This window comes from Suricata suricatta, chromosome 17 (assembly GCF_006229205.1).
Source record: "Suricata suricatta isolate VVHF042 chromosome 17, meerkat_22Aug2017_6uvM2_HiC, whole genome shotgun sequence".
Taxonomy (NCBI): domain Eukaryota; kingdom Metazoa; phylum Chordata; class Mammalia; order Carnivora; family Herpestidae; genus Suricata; species Suricata suricatta.
This window is the reverse complement of record NC_043716.1, coordinates 33229041-33247954: the sequence shown is the minus strand read 5'-3', so window position 1 is coordinate 33247954 and position 18914 is coordinate 33229041. Positions and strand designations below refer to the sequence as shown.

At 58.5% G+C, this 18914-nt stretch overlaps 1 protein-coding gene across 23 annotated transcripts in view; it reads left to right on the top strand.

The window, feature by feature from the left end:
* The window catches only part of CACNA1G (calcium voltage-gated channel subunit alpha1 G), a 61064-nt gene extending 42411 nt beyond the window's left edge, over positions 1 to 18653 (top strand). For 3 of the 23 annotated variants that reach the window (XM_029927340.1, XM_029927342.1, XM_029927338.1), the window contains 15 exons: positions 151 to 240; positions 769 to 961; positions 2855 to 2908; positions 7903 to 8054; positions 8815 to 8924; positions 9818 to 9951; positions 10273 to 10343; positions 10461 to 10539; positions 10637 to 10758; positions 10927 to 11244; positions 11933 to 12076; positions 13959 to 14093; positions 15843 to 16020; positions 16301 to 16470; positions 17566 to 18653. In XM_029927340.1, coding sequence (XP_029783200.1) covers positions 151 to 240; positions 769 to 961; positions 2855 to 2908; positions 7903 to 8054; positions 8815 to 8924; positions 9818 to 9951; positions 10273 to 10343; positions 10461 to 10539; positions 10637 to 10758; positions 10927 to 11244; positions 11933 to 12076; positions 13959 to 14093; positions 15843 to 16020; positions 16301 to 16470; positions 17566 to 18300 — 2685 coding nt within the window. In that variant the 3' untranslated portion in view covers positions 18301 to 18653. Of the gene's footprint in view, positions 1 to 150; positions 241 to 768; positions 983 to 2854; positions 2909 to 7902; positions 8055 to 8814; positions 8925 to 9817; positions 9952 to 10272; positions 10344 to 10460; positions 10540 to 10636; positions 10759 to 10926; positions 11245 to 11932; positions 12077 to 13958; positions 14094 to 15842; positions 16021 to 16300; positions 16471 to 17565 lie in introns of all 23 variants that reach the window. The other 20 variants (XM_029927356.1, XM_029927353.1, XM_029927350.1 and 17 more) reach the window with 13 other exon arrangements.
* The last annotated feature ends 261 nt before the right edge of the window (positions 18654 to 18914 follow it).

The window sequence follows — 18914 nt, the reverse complement described above, 5'->3', positions numbered from 1 at the left end:
TCTTAGGGCCCAGAGTGTGACTCGGGCCCTGACCTGTGAAAGGCTAGGGTTCCCTGAGCTGCTGCCAGGAGGTGCTTTGGGAACAGGGGGTCAGCGGTTTGGCCACATGTCCTAGGTTTCAGATGGTTTCTCCTCCTCCCCTCCCCCAAGGCCCTGATGTCCCTGTTTGTGCTGGCCTCCAAGGACGGCTGGGTGGACATCATGTACGACGGGCTGGATGCCGTGGGCGTGGACCAACAGGTAGGGCCGAGGTGGGCAGGACCCATCTTTGGGCTCGGCTCACTCACCAAGGCCTGTTGGGATGCAGGCATGGGACGGAAAGAGTGCAAGGCCGATGGGCAAAATACCATCCAAGAGGCATCACCCCATTAGCAGAGGCTTTGACTGGTAGCCTGAGGGCCATATCCTGGCACGTGGTACTGGATTGCAACATGTTTGCACATTTCTGAATTAGTAGCAAACCTTTAAACACCAGTGGATTTCATGTGAAAATCTGGAGTCGGGCCTGGGAACACAGGGCTCGCTTTCCATCCAGGTAGGAACTTACCTGGATCAAGGACGCAGCTGCCTCTCAGGGCTAAAAGATCTACCCTCTCCTTTGCCACAGTCCCTACCCCTCCCATGCATTCTTAGCACCTGCTGGGGTCCTGTAGCCAACCGAGTTTGCAGAGCCTGTGTCAAGGAACCCAGGCTATGGGGCGGCCCCTGAGACAGGTCTGACGCGTCCTCAGGCTGATGCCTCCGCCTGTCCTTCCTGATCCCCACCAGCCCATCATGAACCACAACCCCTGGATGCTGCTATACTTCATCTCGTTCCTGCTCATTGTGGCCTTCTTTGTCCTGAACATGTTTGTGGGCGTGGTGGTGGAGAATTTCCACAAGTGTCGGCAGCACCAGGAGGAGGAGGAGGCCCGGCGGCGGGAGGAGAAGCGGCTGCGGAGACTGGAGAAAAAGAGAAGGAGTAAGGAGAAGCAGATGGCCGGTCGGTAGTCTTTCCACATCTCTCTGAGTCGTGCTTGACCTTGGCCTTGTGACTGCAAGGGGACCAGGGGCTGCGGCTGGGGGCAGGGAGAAGATGCTCCCACCCCTCCCTCACCTCCTCCTTCCCCTCGGGAGCATGTCAGCCTCTAGAGCACGCATGAAGCAGACCAGTTCAGCCCCATGGGGGAGGGGAGCGACCCCCACCATAAGGGGCTCCCCGGCTCTCAGCAGCATACTCCTCAGACGAGATGCCAGGTCGAAGCTGATGCACGACTTCTAGCTCGTCTCTCGGGGATGAGGAGCATGCCACTTTGCCGCTTGCCGGTGTCCAGAGACCCCGGGATTGGCCCAGGTTCCAGACGTGCCTGCTCCAGGGTTGGGAAGCAAGCACCTTGAACCTGTGCCTGCCTGTTGTGTATAGCTGCTGAGCAAGGCCTCGGCAGAAACTACAAATGGACAAGCGACATGAAAGAATCCAGACCCACTCTCTCCCTATCTCCAACGAAAGTCCCTGGCTTCCTGGCTGTCATTTTTTTTTTCCTTGCCAATTCTGTGGGGGTTGGGGGGCATGAAAAATCTCTCCTGGCTCAGGGAAGGTCTGAAGTTATAGGAACTCTAAGCCTTAGACACCCTCCCCCCCAAGCCCTCTCACCTGTGATCTCCAACATCTCTTGGCTTGGGCTGGGGGAGCCCCCCTTCCCACCCCTCCTCACAATCTTACCCCAGGGGAGGGCCAGGACTAAAGGGAAAGACTCAGATTCCAGGAAGGATTTGAGAGAAGTAACGGGCACGGGAGCCCCTCTGTTTCTCCAGGTGTGTCTGCACCTGTCTCCCTGTCTTCAGGATTCCTGTCCGTCTGTCTGGTACTCAGTAATCTCTGTGACTCTCTCTCTCAGTCACTGCCCACGTCTCACTGAGTGTCGTTCTGTGTGGGTTTCTCTAAGCCTTTGTGTGTCTGTCTCTGTTTGGTCTGCGGGGTTCCCTTCTCCGCACCCTTTCACACACTGCCTTCCTTACGCCAATAAGATGTGTGCAGTGCTCTGAGTTTTCCCTTTGGTGTGTTGAAATGTGAGTACTACCAAATGGGTTAGGGGCTACGGTCCTCCCCCGCTCCACTCTCACCGTGACTCTATCTCCTGCTACCTGTGGGGGACACCTGGAGCGAGGGGAGGGGCTGTGGGAGGGTGGGGGGCTGGGCAATGGAGGGACAGAGCCAAAGCTCCTCTTTCGAGGGGAGGTGGGGGCTGCTCAGGACCAAAGGCGGGGAGATACTGGCCTCTGGACAGCAGTGGGTGGGTGGTACAGTTATCCACGGCTCACGTCCTCGACACCCGTGCCCCAGGCCCCTTGCTCAACTCTGGGGTAGGGGCCCCCCGCTGGGCTCTCTGTGTAGATGTCTGAAGCTGAGCAGGCACACCACCCCCAGCAGCCACGCTCCCACCCCTGCTCCATCCGCCCCCGCCCCCCTCCTTGCAGTCTGCCTGCTCAGCGGGGCATCTGCACATGGAATTCTTTTGGCAAGAGGCACTTGTGGTCCTGCCTGACCAGCTGGCTCCCCTTCTGGGGTCTGTAGCTACCTCAGGTGGTGCCAAGGCCGAGGCCCGGGTAGGAGTGGACGTGTGTTGTGATGACAGGCTGCCTGTCCCTCCCCGTGCCTCCGACTCTCTGCCCCTTATGACCCTGATGAGCTGTCCCAATCGCTCTGGGCCTGGGGTTTGGGGCTGGACACGCGGGACCAGCCACCCATGCTCAGCACACCCCATGCATAGGCAGAGTGAGGTTTGGAGCCCTAGGGGGAGCGAGCGGCTTCTAGGGGGCCCTGCCCAGCCCACCTGGTCCGGCCAGTGACCAATGTCGTGTTTCGTTCTTTTAGATCTAATGCTGGACGATGTAATTGCTTCCGGCAGCCCATCCAGCGCGGCGCCAGGTACTGCGTCTGGGGTTGTGGGTTCCAGGGCGAGGCCCGGGGGCAGTCAGGCCCCACCTGCCCCCAGGCCCGCCTCATGCGTGCCGGGATGTCCTCTTTGCTCCCTCCTTCGGGGCTCATTGATTCCGTCCTCTTGGGGTGAGGGAGTGAGGGTCCCCTGGGCGCCGCCGGGCTCTGTGTCATCCTATAGGCCTGTGCTACACTGGATGGGGGGCTGAGGGCCTTGCACGCCCCTTCCTCCGTCACCTCTTGGACGACCCTCCTTCTCCCACAAGGCTTCCAAGGGCTGAGCTGCCCCATTCCCACTCCTGCTCCTCCTCCTCCGTGTCACACCGTTCGATTATTAGAGCTGCAAATCTCACCCTCGTCTCCTTTTGTCTGAAGGGAAGACTTTGATCCAAGCAAGGCAGGATGAGAGGAGCAGAGAGGGAAAGGATTTGTTTTAAAAATGTAACAATGAATAATTGAACAGACTCATTAATAGTCAAGTAATCGCGGTGGCCACGTCATCGCTTCTGACAGCAGGATCGGGAATCTGAGGCCTGTGTTAGCCACAAGCTTCTCGCCCCCCAAAAGCCAAAAGTTTGGGAGTGAGTTGGGTCCTCGTCTTTGAGAGCCATGTCCCCTGGGATGGCTTCGGTCCTGCTTGCCCTCCCCTGATCCTCCGGCCCCAGTGCTCCCCCAACGCGGGCCCTTGACGGAGGGTCCAAGGCTTGGAGACCCCCTGACAGGCTGCGGGGCCTCACCCCACCCTCTGATGTCTTTCCCAGGTGGTTCCCAACCTGTTCACCCCCAAGGGCACCCCTCATCATCTCCTCCCGCAGAGCCCACATTTTAAGGGAGCGTCTTTGAAGTTCGAGCACTTCAATAATGACTTTGTTTCACTGTTTTTACTAATCAGAGGCACATCTAATTGCCAGCCAGAGCTTCTGAGCTGCAGAAGATTTCACGCTGAATGATAGTGAAGAAAGACCATTTTGCCATTATATTAGTCCATGGGGTCTTCACATAGGCCTATGTATGATTTCTTTTAAGCTTTTAGAAATATTGAAAAGAACGTTAAGGACCCCCATGGGGCTCCCTTCTTGGGCTGTAGAGAACTTGAGGCTTCAGGCTGGGAACCACTGGGCTGTGACTTTCTCCACCATCCCATGCTCCCCCGGAAGCCAGACCCCCACAGGCGCTGTCCCCTGGGGGTTGGGCTACCTGATCTGTGGGTGCTCAGGGACCCCCCCTAGCCTCGCTTTGGGAGGCCATCCCTGAGTGAGGGTTGATGTCTCCTGTCCCATGGTGCCGAGCTATGTATGGTGTTTGGCACTGAGAGTCGGTCCATCTGGGCGCTCAGGAGGCTCTATCCGGTTTGTGTCTGAATTGCCTGGGTCCCATGTCTCTGTGTCAGGCTGTACTGCAAATTCCTGATGTGTTAGGGGTGAGGGAGAGTGGGAGGAAGTGCCTTCAGCTTGTCCCTTATGGGGTCACCTGATCTGTACACCGAAGTGTCCATACATACACATTTACCCTATCCTGCCCAGTATGGTCCTCACATGGGGCTGGCCTACGGAGGCTTCTCCACCAGGAATTAACACACTCAGACTCTCTTGGGCCCAAAGCTCCTCCTGACACACCCACTCAATGCCCAATACCTCTGTTACCCTCACCCCGCACCCCCATTCCAATCACATTCCGCCACGCTCCTGTTGGCACACACATAGGCTTGTACTCTGATGTCTTACCTTTCTGGCTGGTAATGAAGACTCAGAGACCCTTAATCGGGGCTCAGATCTCCCCACATCCCTCTTTCCCAAACCTGGTGTTCTGTGTGGCCTCCGGTAGAGCTTTCCAAACTTCCGTGCGTGTAAGAATCACCTGGAGAACATATTAAGACACAGTTGCTTAGGCACGGCCCTAGCAGGTCTCTCGGACTGGTCTGGGGCAGGACCTGAAAGTCCACATTTCCAATCAGTTGTTAGGAGATGGTGATGATGATGCTCAGGATGGCCCACTGCGTGATGCCCCTAGCCTGGGGCCGCTGGAATCCAACCCCCAGGCACCATATGGCCTGGCCAGCACCGCTCTCCCTCCGTGCTGTTCCCAGAGGAGGGTGCCAGCCAGAACCCAGGGAAAGGTAGAAGGGAAGTGCCATTGATGGTCAGGGGAATGGGCCTGACCGGACACCTGGGTCCAGCCCAGAGAACGGAAGGGACTGGGGCCACCAGGTGACTGCTCAGCCTGGAGCACCAGCTGCGCTCCCCTTGGCCACCTGTGGCACTCGCACCCACTCATCCTCTCTCCTTCTCCTGGGACCCAGTGATCAGGCCTGTCCATGGCAGCTGAAGGTGTGGCCTTTGCCCCAGGGGGCCTGTGTCCCTGGGAGGGACCCCTCCCTTTCGCCTCCTCCCTGTCCCTCTTCCTTGCACACCCTCTGCCCTGGCTGTGCCTTGGGCTCTACTAACCACCTGCGCCTGCTGCCCTCACTCACAGCTGTGCCGGCCTGGCTCCTCTCCTAGCTCTTGCCCCGGGCTGGGGGCTGGGCAGTCCAGAAGGTGCCCTCCTCCTACTGCCCAGCTCTGTGCCGTTTTCTCCGCCTAAGGCAGCTCATACTGGTGAGGGGGGCAGGGAGAGGGGCTGTGGCCGGAGCTCTCGGAGCAGCAGACCTACCCAGGGCTCCTTCTGGACACGTCTCCTTCTCGGAGCTCAGGCAGGGGGCTGGTATCATCCAGAGCCTACCAGTGAGAGCCGTCGGGCCAACTCTTCTAGGTCTAAACCCACCAGGCAGCAGGCGAGGGATTGGGGCTGGGAGTTCGGGTCCTGGCTCCGTCACGGCCTCACAATGTGTGGACAGCTCGCTTACTAAGCTGCCCCTCGTTCTCTCCCTCTGTAAAACAAAGGGTGTGACCAAGGACATGCTGATCAGATTAGCCCTGGGACTCTTTGGACCTGTGCTGTGAAGGGGGATTTCTGGCAGCCTCGGCACCTGCTGCTCTGGGCTTGGAACTGGAGCTCAAGTGGCAGACCCCAAGGGCCTGGCACCTGTCACTACAAGCAGATGCCTGGAGTCAGCCCTGTCCCCACCTTTCCTTTGGGCTGTGGGGAGGAGGGTCCCAGGCTAATCCCAGCCCACCTGCCCTCCGACAGCCAGAGCAAGTCCAGAAGGCAGAGGTGGTGACAGTAGCTCCCTTCAGTTTGGGGCTGCATACATAGACTAGGGGGACTCTCCCCGCCTCTCCTCTACACCATCTTTGCGAATAATGGGCTAATAAGGAGCTGCTTTTTCTAACCTAATTGTATTCAAACATTTTAGTTAATTCTCCATTCATATTTTAGCATAATGGATCGGGTGCTCTCAGCACTTATGGAGATTAACGCAGAGACAGTATTCCAGCTGCCAAGGCCACGTAGGGCGATTAGCACCCTCTGGTTCTTGTGGGTACTTGAAGGAAGGAAGGAAGAGGCCCGGCTCGCCGGGTCCACCCTCCACGATCGCAGTGTGGATAACCCGTGGCTCATGTCCTGAGCTTCTTGTCCTGAGCTTCTCCACTCCGACCCTGTCCTGGGGATCGGGAGGGCCACCCGAGCTAACAAAGCCACAGCTGGCTGGCCCATCTCTGAAAACAAAACGCTGGCGCACCCGCTCTGTGGTGGCGCCCCGGAACATTCAGGACTTTCGGCCTCTTGGTTTTCCACACATGGAGGCCGATGCTGGAGAGTGGCGTCAGGCGAGGCTGAACGCGCAGCTCTTGGGCACTCTTCTTCCTTCGGCCTCTGGTGGGGGCCCACCCCAGGCCACCCCCTGACTCAGTTTACCTCTCTGTGAACTAGTCCTCTGCATGGGGAAGGACACCTATAACTGAGCTGGCCTGGACCCGAAGCTTCCTGCTGCCCTGAGCCAGCCACCCCCTGGCACAGGCCTCACAGGCCTTGCTGGCTGGCTTGCTTCCGCCCTAGGCTTTCTGAGGGGGAAGGGCTGTCTGGGACCTGAGGCTGCCCTGAGCCTCCCCGTGGGGCGCCTCCTTTCTTTGTGGCTGCCGGGGAGACCAATCTGTCAACCGCCTCCAGATGACATCTATCCCCCCAACTTGGCCTGGCCTTTCCTCAGCACCTGGAGGAGGGGCCCCCTGCAATCTCCTGCCCCCAGATTCATTCTGCCTGCTTAGCAGGCCAACCTTCTGGCGCCGTGATTTTATAACTAAGTGGTTCACTAATTACACGAGAAATATGCCTCTGACAGATCTCAGACAGTGCTTCCAGCCCAGCCTGGAGCCTGATGCCATCAGGAGCAGGCTGGGCATTGCCTCGTTAGAAACTGGGTGCGTCCTTCAGGTGGAGCCCTCCCCTAGGGGTCTGGGGAAGAGTGGAGCCCCAAGGCTTTCCCTCTGCCCCCCACCCCAGGAGGACACCGGAGGCCCCAGCCCTGCCCCTCTGGAGGCCCTCAGGGTGGGTCAGTGCGGCCGGCCAAGAGGATGTCCAAGTTCCAATCTCCGGTGTTATCTCCAAATCTCAGCTCATGTAATCTGCTCAGCTCCCCTCAGGGGTGCTGAGCTCGGTGAAAGAGTGAGGGCCTTTGCCTCTCTCTGGATGGAGCGTCCTCTGAGCCTGATAAGACCGGTCGCGTTTCATCTTATTGATCTGGCCTCACCGCGGAACACCAAGTCAAGGGCATGCTGAGGGGCTGGCGGACTTGGGAGGCTGCCTTGGGGAGGGGGCTCACCTGGTGTCTAATGTGGGTGGGGAGCTCTGCATGTCCTGACCCCTCCTGCACCTGACTGTAGCCAGTAGACTTGATGCTTGGAGGGCGGACGCGGGAGAGCTCCCCCAGCCCCCTCCAACCCCTGCCAGAAGGGCAGTGCGTGGAGGGTGAAGATGCGGATGACACCGGAATGTTTCAGCTCTGGCATTAGAGGCTGGCGGCTGTGAGGGACTTGGGTGGAGGGGGCGAAGTAGGCAGGGGCCCGACGGCTGCTCTGCTCTCCCTCCACCCCCCCCCACCCCACCAGAGGCCCAGTGCAAACCCTACTATTCAGACTACTCTCGATTCCGGCTCATCGTCCATCACATGTGCACCAGCCATTACCTGGATCTCTTCATCACGGGTGTCATTGGGCTGAACGTAGTCACCATGGCCATGGAGCACTACCAGCAGCCCCAGGTAGGCATGCGTCCTGCCTCCAGGTGTGGGACTGCAGGGGGAGGCTACCCCAGCCTGGGCCAGGGTGCCTCAGGCAAGTGCTGGGCACCCTTTTGTACACCTTGCAGTGACCCTTGGAAGTGGGGATCATCTTGGTTTTACAGATGAGGACACTGAGGCTCAGAGAGGTTAGTCGACTACATGAAGGTCATGCAGCTAGGAAGGAGAGGACCTGATTTCTTTACCCACCAAATATTTACTGAGTGCTGGCCACGTGCTTCCTTCTTTATACTCTTTGATGATAAAGAAGACAGACCCGTGAAAGCCAGGGTCTGCCCTCCTGGAGTTTAGATTCTAGTGAATGTGCAGCTCTAAACTCACCGATGATCCTGCCATTCTGCAAGTCAACCACCGTCAGCTGTCCTCCAGGCCTCAGTTTCCCCATCTGTAAAATGGGGTAGTTGAATTCATAATGCACAAGGCCCTTTCCAGGTTCTAGCATTCTGTGCCTCCTGGCACGTTCTTGTGTGATCTCCTCACCATCCCTCAAGGAGAGAGATCCTTTAGCACAAAGTTAAGCTCATGGCTGTGAAGGAGGACCCTCTTCTATCCTGGTGTGGCAGCCAGCAGTCGGCCATCATGGCAGGGACAGAAAAGAAAGGTCCCCTTAGACTCACCTGTCTCCCAGATCCCTGGAGTGTGATGGATGGGGAGGGGCAGGCATCACCCCTGGGCCTTAGGAGACCCTGCATCGACCACGGCCCCCCCCCATCCCTGCCAGATCCTGGATGAGGCCCTGAAGATCTGCAACTATATCTTTACCATCATCTTTGTGTTGGAGTCAGTCTTCAAACTCGTGGCCTTTGGCTTTCGTCGGTTCTTCCAGGACAGGTAACGGGGAGATGGGGCTTGGGGAGGGGAGTGGGGAAATGGTATGTCTCCCAGGGAAATACCTGAAAACCATTCAGGACACCCGAAGTTCAGCCTCCATTCTAGGACCTACCCAGGGCTGATGGCAAGGGGGAAAGGGGGCCATCCAGAGCCTGGGAGATGGGAGGGAGGGAAGGAATTTGACAAGACAGGGCCTGGGGGCCATTGGCAGCTGGAAGTCCATGTGGCCCAGATTGGGGCTTAAGAACACAGAGCCTGGCGCCAGCCTGCCTGGACCACATTGGGATCCTGGCTCTACCGCTTAGAAGCTGGTGACTTTGGGTAAGTGACTTGACTTCTCTGTGTCTCAATTTCCTCATCTGTAAAATGAGAAATGATAAGTGAAGATTGGGAGTTCTTATCTGTCAAGCCCTTAAAACGGTGCTTGGTAAACAGCCTATGAGTGCCAAATTAAAAAAAAAAAAAAAAAAAAGAGGGGCACCTGGGTGGCTCAGTCAATTAAGTGTCCAACTTCGGCTCAGGTCATGATCTCACGGTCTGTGGGTTCGAGCCCGCCATCAGACTCTGTGCTGACAGCTTAGAGCCTGGAGTAGACTTCAGATTCTGGGTCTCCCTCTCTCTCTTCTCTCCGGCTTGTGTTCTGTTTACCAAAAAAAAAAAAAAAGAATGAATACACACGAAGGGCAGAGGTCCTCGAGCTAAAGTCTTGGCCCCACCTGTGCCACCAATAGGCTGTGTGACCAGTCAAGCGAGGTCTTCTTTGTAGGATGGGGAGGTGGGACTGGCTGACCTCCACCCTCCTTTCTGCAGCAGCTTGTGTTACCATGATTGCCCCCTCCTCCGCGGTGCCCCCCACGCCCCCCACTCAGGGACCCGTGTCCTGGGCCTTCTAGGTGGAACCAGCTGGACCTGGCCATCGTGCTGCTGTCCATCATGGGCATCACGCTGGAGGAGATCGAGGTCAATGCCTCGCTGCCCATCAACCCCACCATCATCCGCATCATGAGGGTGCTACGCATCGCCCGAGGTCGGTGCCCAGCTTCTTGCCCATCATGCACCTGCCCCAGGGTCGGGGCAGGGGTGTGGGGATAGCAAGGGTCGTCTCTGTGGCTGGCCAGGGACTCTGTGTGTGTGTGTGTGTGTGTGTGGGTGGGTGGGTGGGTGGGTGTGTGTTCCCATGGGTCTCTCTCCCAGCCTCTGACAGAGGGGATGGCTGGGCTGGGGTAGAGTTCCAGCAGCCCGGAAGGCCATTCCCCCCAACCCCAACCCCCACCCTGGCCCTGGCTCCACCAGCTGTGTGACCTGGGACCCGGTGGGGGTCCTGCTCACAACTGTGTCCTGTTCCCAGTGCTGAAGCTGCTGAAGATGGCGGTGGGCATGCGGGCGCTGCTGGATACAGTCATGCAGGCCCTGCCTCAGGTAACTGGAGGTGGGGGCAGGGCACAGGGGTCCCATGGGGCCAAGGGGGTGCTTTCCACAGGGAAGCCGGCTGGGACATCTGGTGGCACCTTTTCCATTTCTTTTCCTCTTTTCCAGGTGGGGAACCTGGGACTTCTCTTCATGTTGTTGTTTTTCATCTTTGCAGCTCTGGGCGTGGAGCTCTTTGGAGACCTGGGTGAGTTGGGATGGGGAGGGTAGAGGAGCCCGGGGTTCGAGGCCCTGGGGTTCCCCCACTAACTCGGGCCCCTCTCTCCCCTTCCCTCCTCCTCCAGAGTGTGATGAGACGCACCCCTGCGAGGGCCTGGGCCGGCATGCCACTTTTCGGAACTTTGGCATGGCCTTCCTTACCCTCTTCCGAGTCTCCACGGGGGACAACTGGAACGGCATTATGAAGGTGAGGGCACACCCCAGCGGGGTCCCTCCCAGGGCTGGCCCCGGCGACACAGCCCCACACCTTGCCCCCCGCCCCCCAACGCAAGCACATGACCTTCTACCCCTCGTGCGGAAACGGCCTGGAACCCCCTCTCCCCAGGACAGCGTGTAATGCTTTCTCTGCCCCCAGGACACCCTCCGGGACTGCGACCAGGAGTCCACCTGCTACAACACGGTCATCTCCCCCATCTACTTCGTGTCCTTCGTGCTGACAGCCCAGTTCGTGCTGGTCAACGTGGTGATCGCTGTGCTGATGAAGCACCTGGAGGAGAGCAACAAGGAGGCCAAAGAGGAGGCCGAGCTGGAGGCCGAGCTGGAGCTGGAGATGAAGACACTTAGCCCTCAGCCCCACTCACCTCTGGGCAGCCCCTTCCTCTGGCCTGGGGTAGAGGGCCCCGAAAGCCCCAAGCCCACCGCGGCCTCACGCCTCTCCCTGGAGCACCCCACGGTGAGCAGACAGCCGCCCCTGCCGAGAGGGCTCACGGGACACGGGACAGGTGGCCAGTGGCCAGGTTGGGGGGATGCGGGGAGCGGGCAGCGCGGCAGAACCCAGGGCCCCGCCTAGGTCCTCTGCCCCTCCCGCTTCGATGCTGAGGGGCAAGCAGTCCCCCGCCCGCCCCCAGACACGGCTGCGCTCACTCGAAGCCCAGAGGCCACCCCAGTGAGCCACCAGCAAATGCTGGCTCATCCACACCCTGCGCCTCCAGCCCAGCCGGCGTCCCCCTCTCGGCTCTGAGGTTCAAGGCTAAGTTTTCTGTTTCCTTCCTGTTTCTTTCTTACCCTTGCCCAATTACCAAACCTCTTTCCTTCCCACCCTTCCGCCTGCCCGATTCCATCTCTCAATCCTTTCCCGATCTTCGCTTCCCTTGCTTCTCCCTCTCTCCTCCTGAGCTCTTCTCATCTCTGGCTCCCATTCTCCTTCCTCCCACAACTCTCTCCCTTACGTCCTATCCCCTCCTCCTTCTCCTGTCTCTGTGTGTGTGTGTGCACACGTGCACACGCATGTGTGTGTGTGTGTATGTATGTGTTACCTCTTCCTTTTTTTCCCTCGGTGTCTCTCGTCAATCCCCCTGCCACAACACTTCCTGTTGCTGCCCCTCTGAACCCCGCTCCCCTCATGGGCTGGTCCTCCCCAGGACAGACAGCTGTTTGACACCATATCCCTGCTGATCCAGGGCTCCCTGGAGGGGGAGCTGAAGCTGATGGACGAGCTGGCGGGCCCTGGGGGCCAGGCCTCTGCCTTGCCTCCCGCCCGCAGCCTGGGCGGCTCCGACCCGCAGGTTACCGTGTCCCCGTGCCGTGCCGGGCTGTGCCATGCTGTGCTGTGCTTCTGGGGAGGCGGGGGTGTTTCCTGCCCATTGGGTTTCTGGAGAAAGAGCAGCCTCAGGGCCTCTGTTGAGTTTTGGGCTTGGCGGGAGGCAGCCAGGGGTTAGTACAAGCCTGAGATCAACCTCTGAAACACATACTTGAAAGGTAGGGATGCTAAGATTGCACTGCCCAGGGTGAAGGATAGATAGAGGAGGGGCTTGCAGAGGGCATTCATCAGAAAGAACCTGGACGCAAAGAAGGGGAGAGGTTGGGGCAGACAAGCTGGTAGTGGGACCTTAGTAGGGGGAGGAAGTGAGGTGCCAAATCTCGGGGAGAAGGGCTTTTGGGGATAGTGCAGGTGGCCAGGGAACCCACTGAGCGATATGTTTTAGGCCACAGTCTGCTTCTTCCCTATGTCCAGCACCCACCCCCAAAGCCTTTGGTGGGTTTTTTAGCCATGGAGCCCACTTGACATGAGTGGCCTCAGTCGCCAGTGGTTTCCAACCTGGCCCTGAGAGGGGATGGAAGGTCCTAGCTGAGAGTGGATTCCGGGGACCTTGCTATGAAATAAAACTGGGCGTCCCTGCCAGCCCAGCCCCTTTCCATGGCTCTGCGTGAGTTTCTCCCCCAGTCCCCTCTAAACGTGGCCTTTCTGCTTTCTGGGGCTCTCCTACTCACCTCTTGCCCACCTTTCCACCTGTCTGGCTGCCCCTGACCCCCTCTACTTCGCAGAGCACCCTGCTGTCCCTCCTAGGTCAGGGGTCAGGTGCCCCTGGTAGACCTGAAGTGGAGGCAAGGAGATGGGTGTCAGAAGGAGATAGAAAAGCCTAGTGTTCCACGGACCCTGTTGGGTGGAGGGGAAGGAAGACAAGATCCCAGCACCTGGGACACCTGTAGCCTGATTCGAATGAACAGTGATCCGCACATAGTGGAAGAGACCCTGCCTCCAGGCGACTGCTCATGGGATTCAGTCTCAGATAGGCTACAGGCACTTTAGCATGGCAATGACCTAGAATGATCAGCGGGAGAGCACATCCCTTCCCAAGGCCTCACATCCTGAAGGAGGCTCGTGGGGCAGAGGGACCGGGAGAGAAGAGGACGCGATGGGGTGATCAGGCGGATGGTTCCTCAGGGAGGGATGGCCCTCCCCTCCCCCAGGCACTGAAATTCCCCTGCAGATCCCTGGTGAGCCAGCCTGCTCGTGTGTGGCGGCAGGAGGAGAGCATCTCTCAGAACCCAAGCTAAAGAGGGCGGGCAAGCTGCCGGCAGGCGGAGGAGGACCCAGGAGGGGAGAAGCCAAAATCTGGGGGCAGGCCAAGTCCTGCCAGGCTTTTGGAAGCAGAGAGAATAGGCAGAAAACAGTCATCAGATTGGCGGCTTTGTCCCCAGCGCCCCCCACGCGGCTCTGTCTGTGCTGAGAGCAGAGAGAAGCGCTTTGCTGGCCTTTCTTCATTTTTTTTCCCCTGGTATCATCTTTATGAGAGTCGAAAGCCTTCCCTGCTCCCCGCTTCCTCTCTTGGGGGTGGTGGTGTGGGAGGGGGCTGTTGAGGCTCCTGGGGTATCTTTAGAATAAGTTTCTGCTTCTCCTGCTTTGTCGGTGTTTGCTCTGGCTCTTCAGTGCCTGCCGCAGCCTCTCTGATCAGAGCGGGGGTTCGAAGTGGGGGGGGGGAGGCGCTGTCGGTTTACTTGGGAGAGGGGTGGGGAGACAGAAGAGAGGCCTTTCTCCCCCACCCCGTGCTTTGTGAAAAGGAGGGGGCTCCGTGTGTGTGCGCGCGCGTGTGTGTGCACGCGCGCACCCGTGAGCGCGTGCTCTGTCCTGGTTTCTTACGCCTGATCATCTCTCTCCCTGTCTAGATCCCTCTAGCTGAGATGGAGGCTCTGTCTCTGACGTCAGAGATTGTGTCTGAACCGTCCTGCTCTCTAGCTCTGACGGATGACTCTTTGCCTGATGACACTCACACACTCTTACTTAGTGCCCTGGAGAGCAATGTACTTACACACGGCTCCTCACTGCTCCCCCAGCCTCCCCCAGGGGCTGGGCTGGCTGCAGGGCTCCAGATCCCTCCCCCCTCCTGTCTCGTTGCCATCAGAGGCATCCCCACCAGCAGGCGCTTAGTGCTCCAGGCTTCCAGAGGTCTTCCCAGGTCCCCACTGTGGACAAAGACGTGAGATAAGATTAAATTGGGGCCTCCAGGTCCCAGAGGTGCAGGCGTGAGAGAGTTCATCCCCACTCCCAGGACAAAAATGCCCAAAACAGAGGTGGCGCCAGGCTGGCCCCCTCGATGTAGACTCAGTCTCTGTATTTGGAGCCTGTGCATGCCAGCCCTTCCCCTCCCCACACCCCTCCTCTCGCCTACCTGAAACATGGGCCATTCCCCTCCACGTCTTGGGTGAGAGCCGCGTACGTCTCTGCTGCTACCACCATGCCCTTCTGTACCTGGGGGCTGTCCCTGTGTCCTCCGTCGCTGTCCCTGTGTGTCCCCATGTTGGGGGGGGGCATTCTTTGTGTTTGGACAGCTTCTTTACCCTTGCCCAGCCCCCTCCTCCCTGCCTAACCCCTACTCTTGGGACTTAAGAAGAGACAGGGGCTCCTTATCCCCACAGCAAGGCTCAGCTGGGACAGGGTCTTGACCATAGGCTGGGGGTCCCTGGGGGTCTTGGGGTGGCTGGCAGAAGTGGAACCTGGAGCTGAGAGAGGAAGCAAAGGATCCTGACTTTTCCAATGGCCCTTACTGGGGCTGCTTAGCTGGCTGGGCCTGCGTGGAGACAGGAACCCTCCAGCCTCTCTGAGAATTAGGAATGGAGGGTACAAGGGACCCCAAGGAGGGAAAGGGTCACAGGGAGATGGAGAAACCTTCTGGGAAGCAAATTTTAAAAACCCACTCCCTTGCATTAAGGAATCTACTCTTGAAACCATTGTTGCACGATATCTTAACTAACTTGGGTTTAATTAAAAAACAATAATAAAAAAATAAATGACAAAAAATATTTTAAAAAAACCCCACTCCCACCCCCAACCTGTCCAATAAAGGAGGACCTGAAGCCACCATATTCAGACCTTGTCCCCCACCTCCCATTTGCCACCTGCCAGAGGTGCTGAGTAATTAAAAGGTGCAGGGAGAGGGGACAGGTGGGTGAGTCAGCTGACATTCCCTAGTGTTCACCTGTCATTGAACCCGCATGGGCCCAGCTCGTGCCCAGCGCTGGGGCTGTCTTAGAGAACTGGACGGTAAACAGCCTGGGCTCTGTAGGCAATCCCTGCTTGCTCACTGGGCAGGTCCTCCGCATTCTCCACCCCCACCCCGGTGCCTGCAATAGGGAGGTGCTTTTAGCTGTTAATCTTCCACCGTGCTGCTCCAGGGCCTCTTAATGGGGCCCTGAGAACCATCTCTTGAACCGCCTGCTGGGTTGGACCTTGGGGGTGCTCTCCGTTTTCTGGACACCTCACCCCTCCACCATCCCCACCAGGAGGCTCTGAGATGATGTGGAATTAGATAGCATTCTGGGCCTCCTCCCACCTGCTTCCTTGCTGTGCTGAGGGGCTCATCCATGTGTCTGCCCCTTTTCCCCCCACCGACTAACTCATCCCATTACCGCCCTGTTGCAGGGGAGGGGATGGGACCAGAGCCTGGGGTGGGGGTGCTTCTAGATGCTGTTGTCCAGCTCCACCTCAGTTAGCCAATCCGGATATCCGGGTGCCCCTCTTTTTCCCACCTCCCTCCCCTGTTCCTTTTGCAGATAAAGCCCCACCCTGAGGAAGTGCCCCTGGCACTGGGACCAGACCTGCTGACTGTGCGGAAATCTGGAGTCAGCCGGACGCACTCTCTGCCCAACGACAGCTACATGTGCCGGGATGGGAGCACCGCCAAGGGGTCCCCAGGACGCAGAAGCTGGGGACTCCCCAAAGCTCAGTCAGGTACCAGGGCTCAGGCAAGGGCTGATCAGCTCGCACAGGGAGACCCCATCCTTGCCTGAGCCCAGTCCTGACCTGGGTGGGAGGGGCACTGAGGCAGCAAAAGAGGTTTCTCCGAGCTCCAAGAGACCCCCAGCCCATGGAGAGTGGTTTTCAGTGCTGGGCGAGGAGTCTGCAGTGAGAGTCGAGGCCCCGATGGGAGAGTGGAAAAGAGGGACTCGGGTAAGAATCAGACCATTGGCCGGCCAGCCCTTTTCTCTCCTCCTGCCCTCTCTGCACACAGGCTCCATCTTGTCTGTCCACTCCCAGCCAGCAGACACCAGCTATGTCCTGCAGCTTCCCAAAGACACACCCCACCTGCTCCAGCCCCACAGCGCCCCCACCTGGGCCACCATCCCCAAACTGCCCCCCCCAGGCCGCTCCCCTTTGTCTCAGAGGCCACTAAGGCGCCAGGTAAGTAAGTTGGTGTGGAGATCTGGGCCAGGGCCCGGGGGTGACCTCTCTGCCGGGAATGCTGGGCTGTTGGTGACAACTGAGTTGCCACTTTTCAGTCTTCCAACAAACGTTTATTGTGTGCTGACCATGGTCCAGAGGCTGTTCTAGGTGCCAAGGGCACAGTTAGTGGCAAAGCAGAAGTTGTCTGTGCCCTTCTGGTGTGTGCATCCCTCTCCTTTCTGTTCTGAGGAGGCCTGGAGACCAGAGGGGGCCATGGCTGCTTAGGGACACATGTCAAGTTGGTGGGAAAACCCAGGTCTCTGGACTCCCTTTCCCTAGCGCAGAGCCACCTCCCAATTATTCTCTGTATTTCTAGACTTAGCCAAGGGACACAGGGCATGTATTGGGTCATCTCCATTTTTGGCCATGCCTGGGGCCCACCTTCCAGGGGCACAGAGCTGAAGCTTGTCTGACCCCACTGTGATGAGACCACAGCCCATGCCCTGGGTGCCGGGCCCTAGGGCCACAGCCCCCACTCTCTGGAGCTCACAGTCTGATGTCAGAGCCATAAATGCCATCAGACCATTGCAGCAATATGTCACAGCTTCTGGGATGCTCATGCGTGCGGCACGGCAGGGAGCAAAGAGGAAGAATGGGTTAATTTTAACATGGAGAGAGAAATTGTCAGGCATTGTATCCCAGGAGGACCTGAGCCCACAAAGTTGAGGGGTGCTTGTCATTCGAGAAGGGTATTCAAGGCCAAAGACCGAGCCTGTGTGAAGGCTGGGAGGCATGAAGGAGCCAGCTGGGGAGCAGAGCTGGCCCAGTGCTTTCTGGTGTCCCAAGGGTTGGGAGCTTCAGAGAGTGATTCCTGCCGGTGTGGAGGAGGGGTGGGAGCAGGAGGAGGGGCGGGGGAGCAGGCATGGTGGGCGACGGACGTCAAACCGCACATGGCCCCCTTCTCCCAGCAAGAGAGAGAAGTACTGATACTCCAGCTTAGGGTGGGCCTGCAGGGGGAGGGGGTTATCCGGCTTGGGGGTGGGGGTTGGGGATGGGAACAGTCCATGGGGGTGTGGAAGCTCCTAGGCTGAGCTCTCCCCCCACCTCGAACAGGCAGCAATAAGGACCGATTCCCTGGACGTTCAGGGCCTGGGCAGCCGGGAAGACCTGCTGTCTGCGGTGAGTGGGCCCTCCCCACCTCTGGCCCGGGCCTCCTCTTTCTGGGGCCACTTGGGCACCCAGGTGCCCCAGCATCCCCACCGCCAGAGCAAGACCTCGAAGCACACGCCCCCGCCAGCCCCCTGCCCAGGCTCAGAGCCCACCTGCAGCAAGGGCGCCCCAGAGACCAGAAGCAGCTTAGAGCTGGACACGGAGCTGAGCTGGCTTTCGGGAGACCTCCTGACGGGGGGCAGCCAGGAGGCGCCGCTGTCCCCACGGGACCTGAAGAAGTGTTACAGTGTGGAGGCCCAGGACGGCCGGCGCAGGCCCTCCTCCTGGCTGGACGAGCAGAGGAGGCACTCCATTGCTGTCAGCTGCCTGGACAGCGCCTCCCAGCCCAGCCTGGGGCCCGACCCCTCTAGCCTTGGTGGTCAGCCTCTTGGGGGGCCTGGAAGCCGGCCCAAGAAAAAACTCAGCCCACCTAGTATCTCCATAGACCCCCCAGAGAGTCAGGGCCCTCGGCCCCCATCTAGCCCAGGCGTCTGCCTCCGGCGGAGGGCTCCGGCCAGTGACTCCAAGGATCCCTCGGCGTCCGGCCCCCCTGACAGCATGGCTGCCTCGCCCCCCCCAAAGAAAGACGTGCTGAGTCTCTCCGGTTTAGCCTCTGACCCAGCAGACCTGGACCCCTGAGTCCTGCCCTACTACCCCCTTCACCTTTCTCCACCGGGTGCCAAATCCTAGCTCCTCCTCCTGGGCTATGTTCCTGAAAAAATGTTCTATATGGACTCCAAGGAGGAGCTCCTTCCTGCCTCAGTGGCGCTGGGAACTGGCGAGCAGAATTTCCAGAGCGTTGAAAGCAGCAGCCCTGGCCAGCCTGGCTCAGGGCAGAGAGAGGAGAAAAAGACAGAGAGAGAAAGGCCCAGTGCAGCTGAGGTTCCCAACACCAGGAGCTACTGGGAGAAAGCAATACGTTTGTGCAGAATCTCTATGTATATTCTATTTTATTAAATTAATTGAATCTAGTATATGCGAGATGTACGACATTTTGTGACTGAAGAGACTTGTTTCCTGTACTTCTATGTGTCTCAGAATATTTTTGAGGCGAGGGCGTCTGTCTCTTGGCTATTTTAACCTAAAATAACCAGTCTAGTTATATCCCCTCTTCCTGCAAAGCACAAGCTGAGACGGCGAGTGCATTTCAGCCCTGACAGTGGCCCATCTTCAGCGGAGAGCGAGAACCATCTTGGAAACTGTAATGTAACTTATTTTCTCCTTTCACCTCGTTCATCATTTTGTGTAGGAAA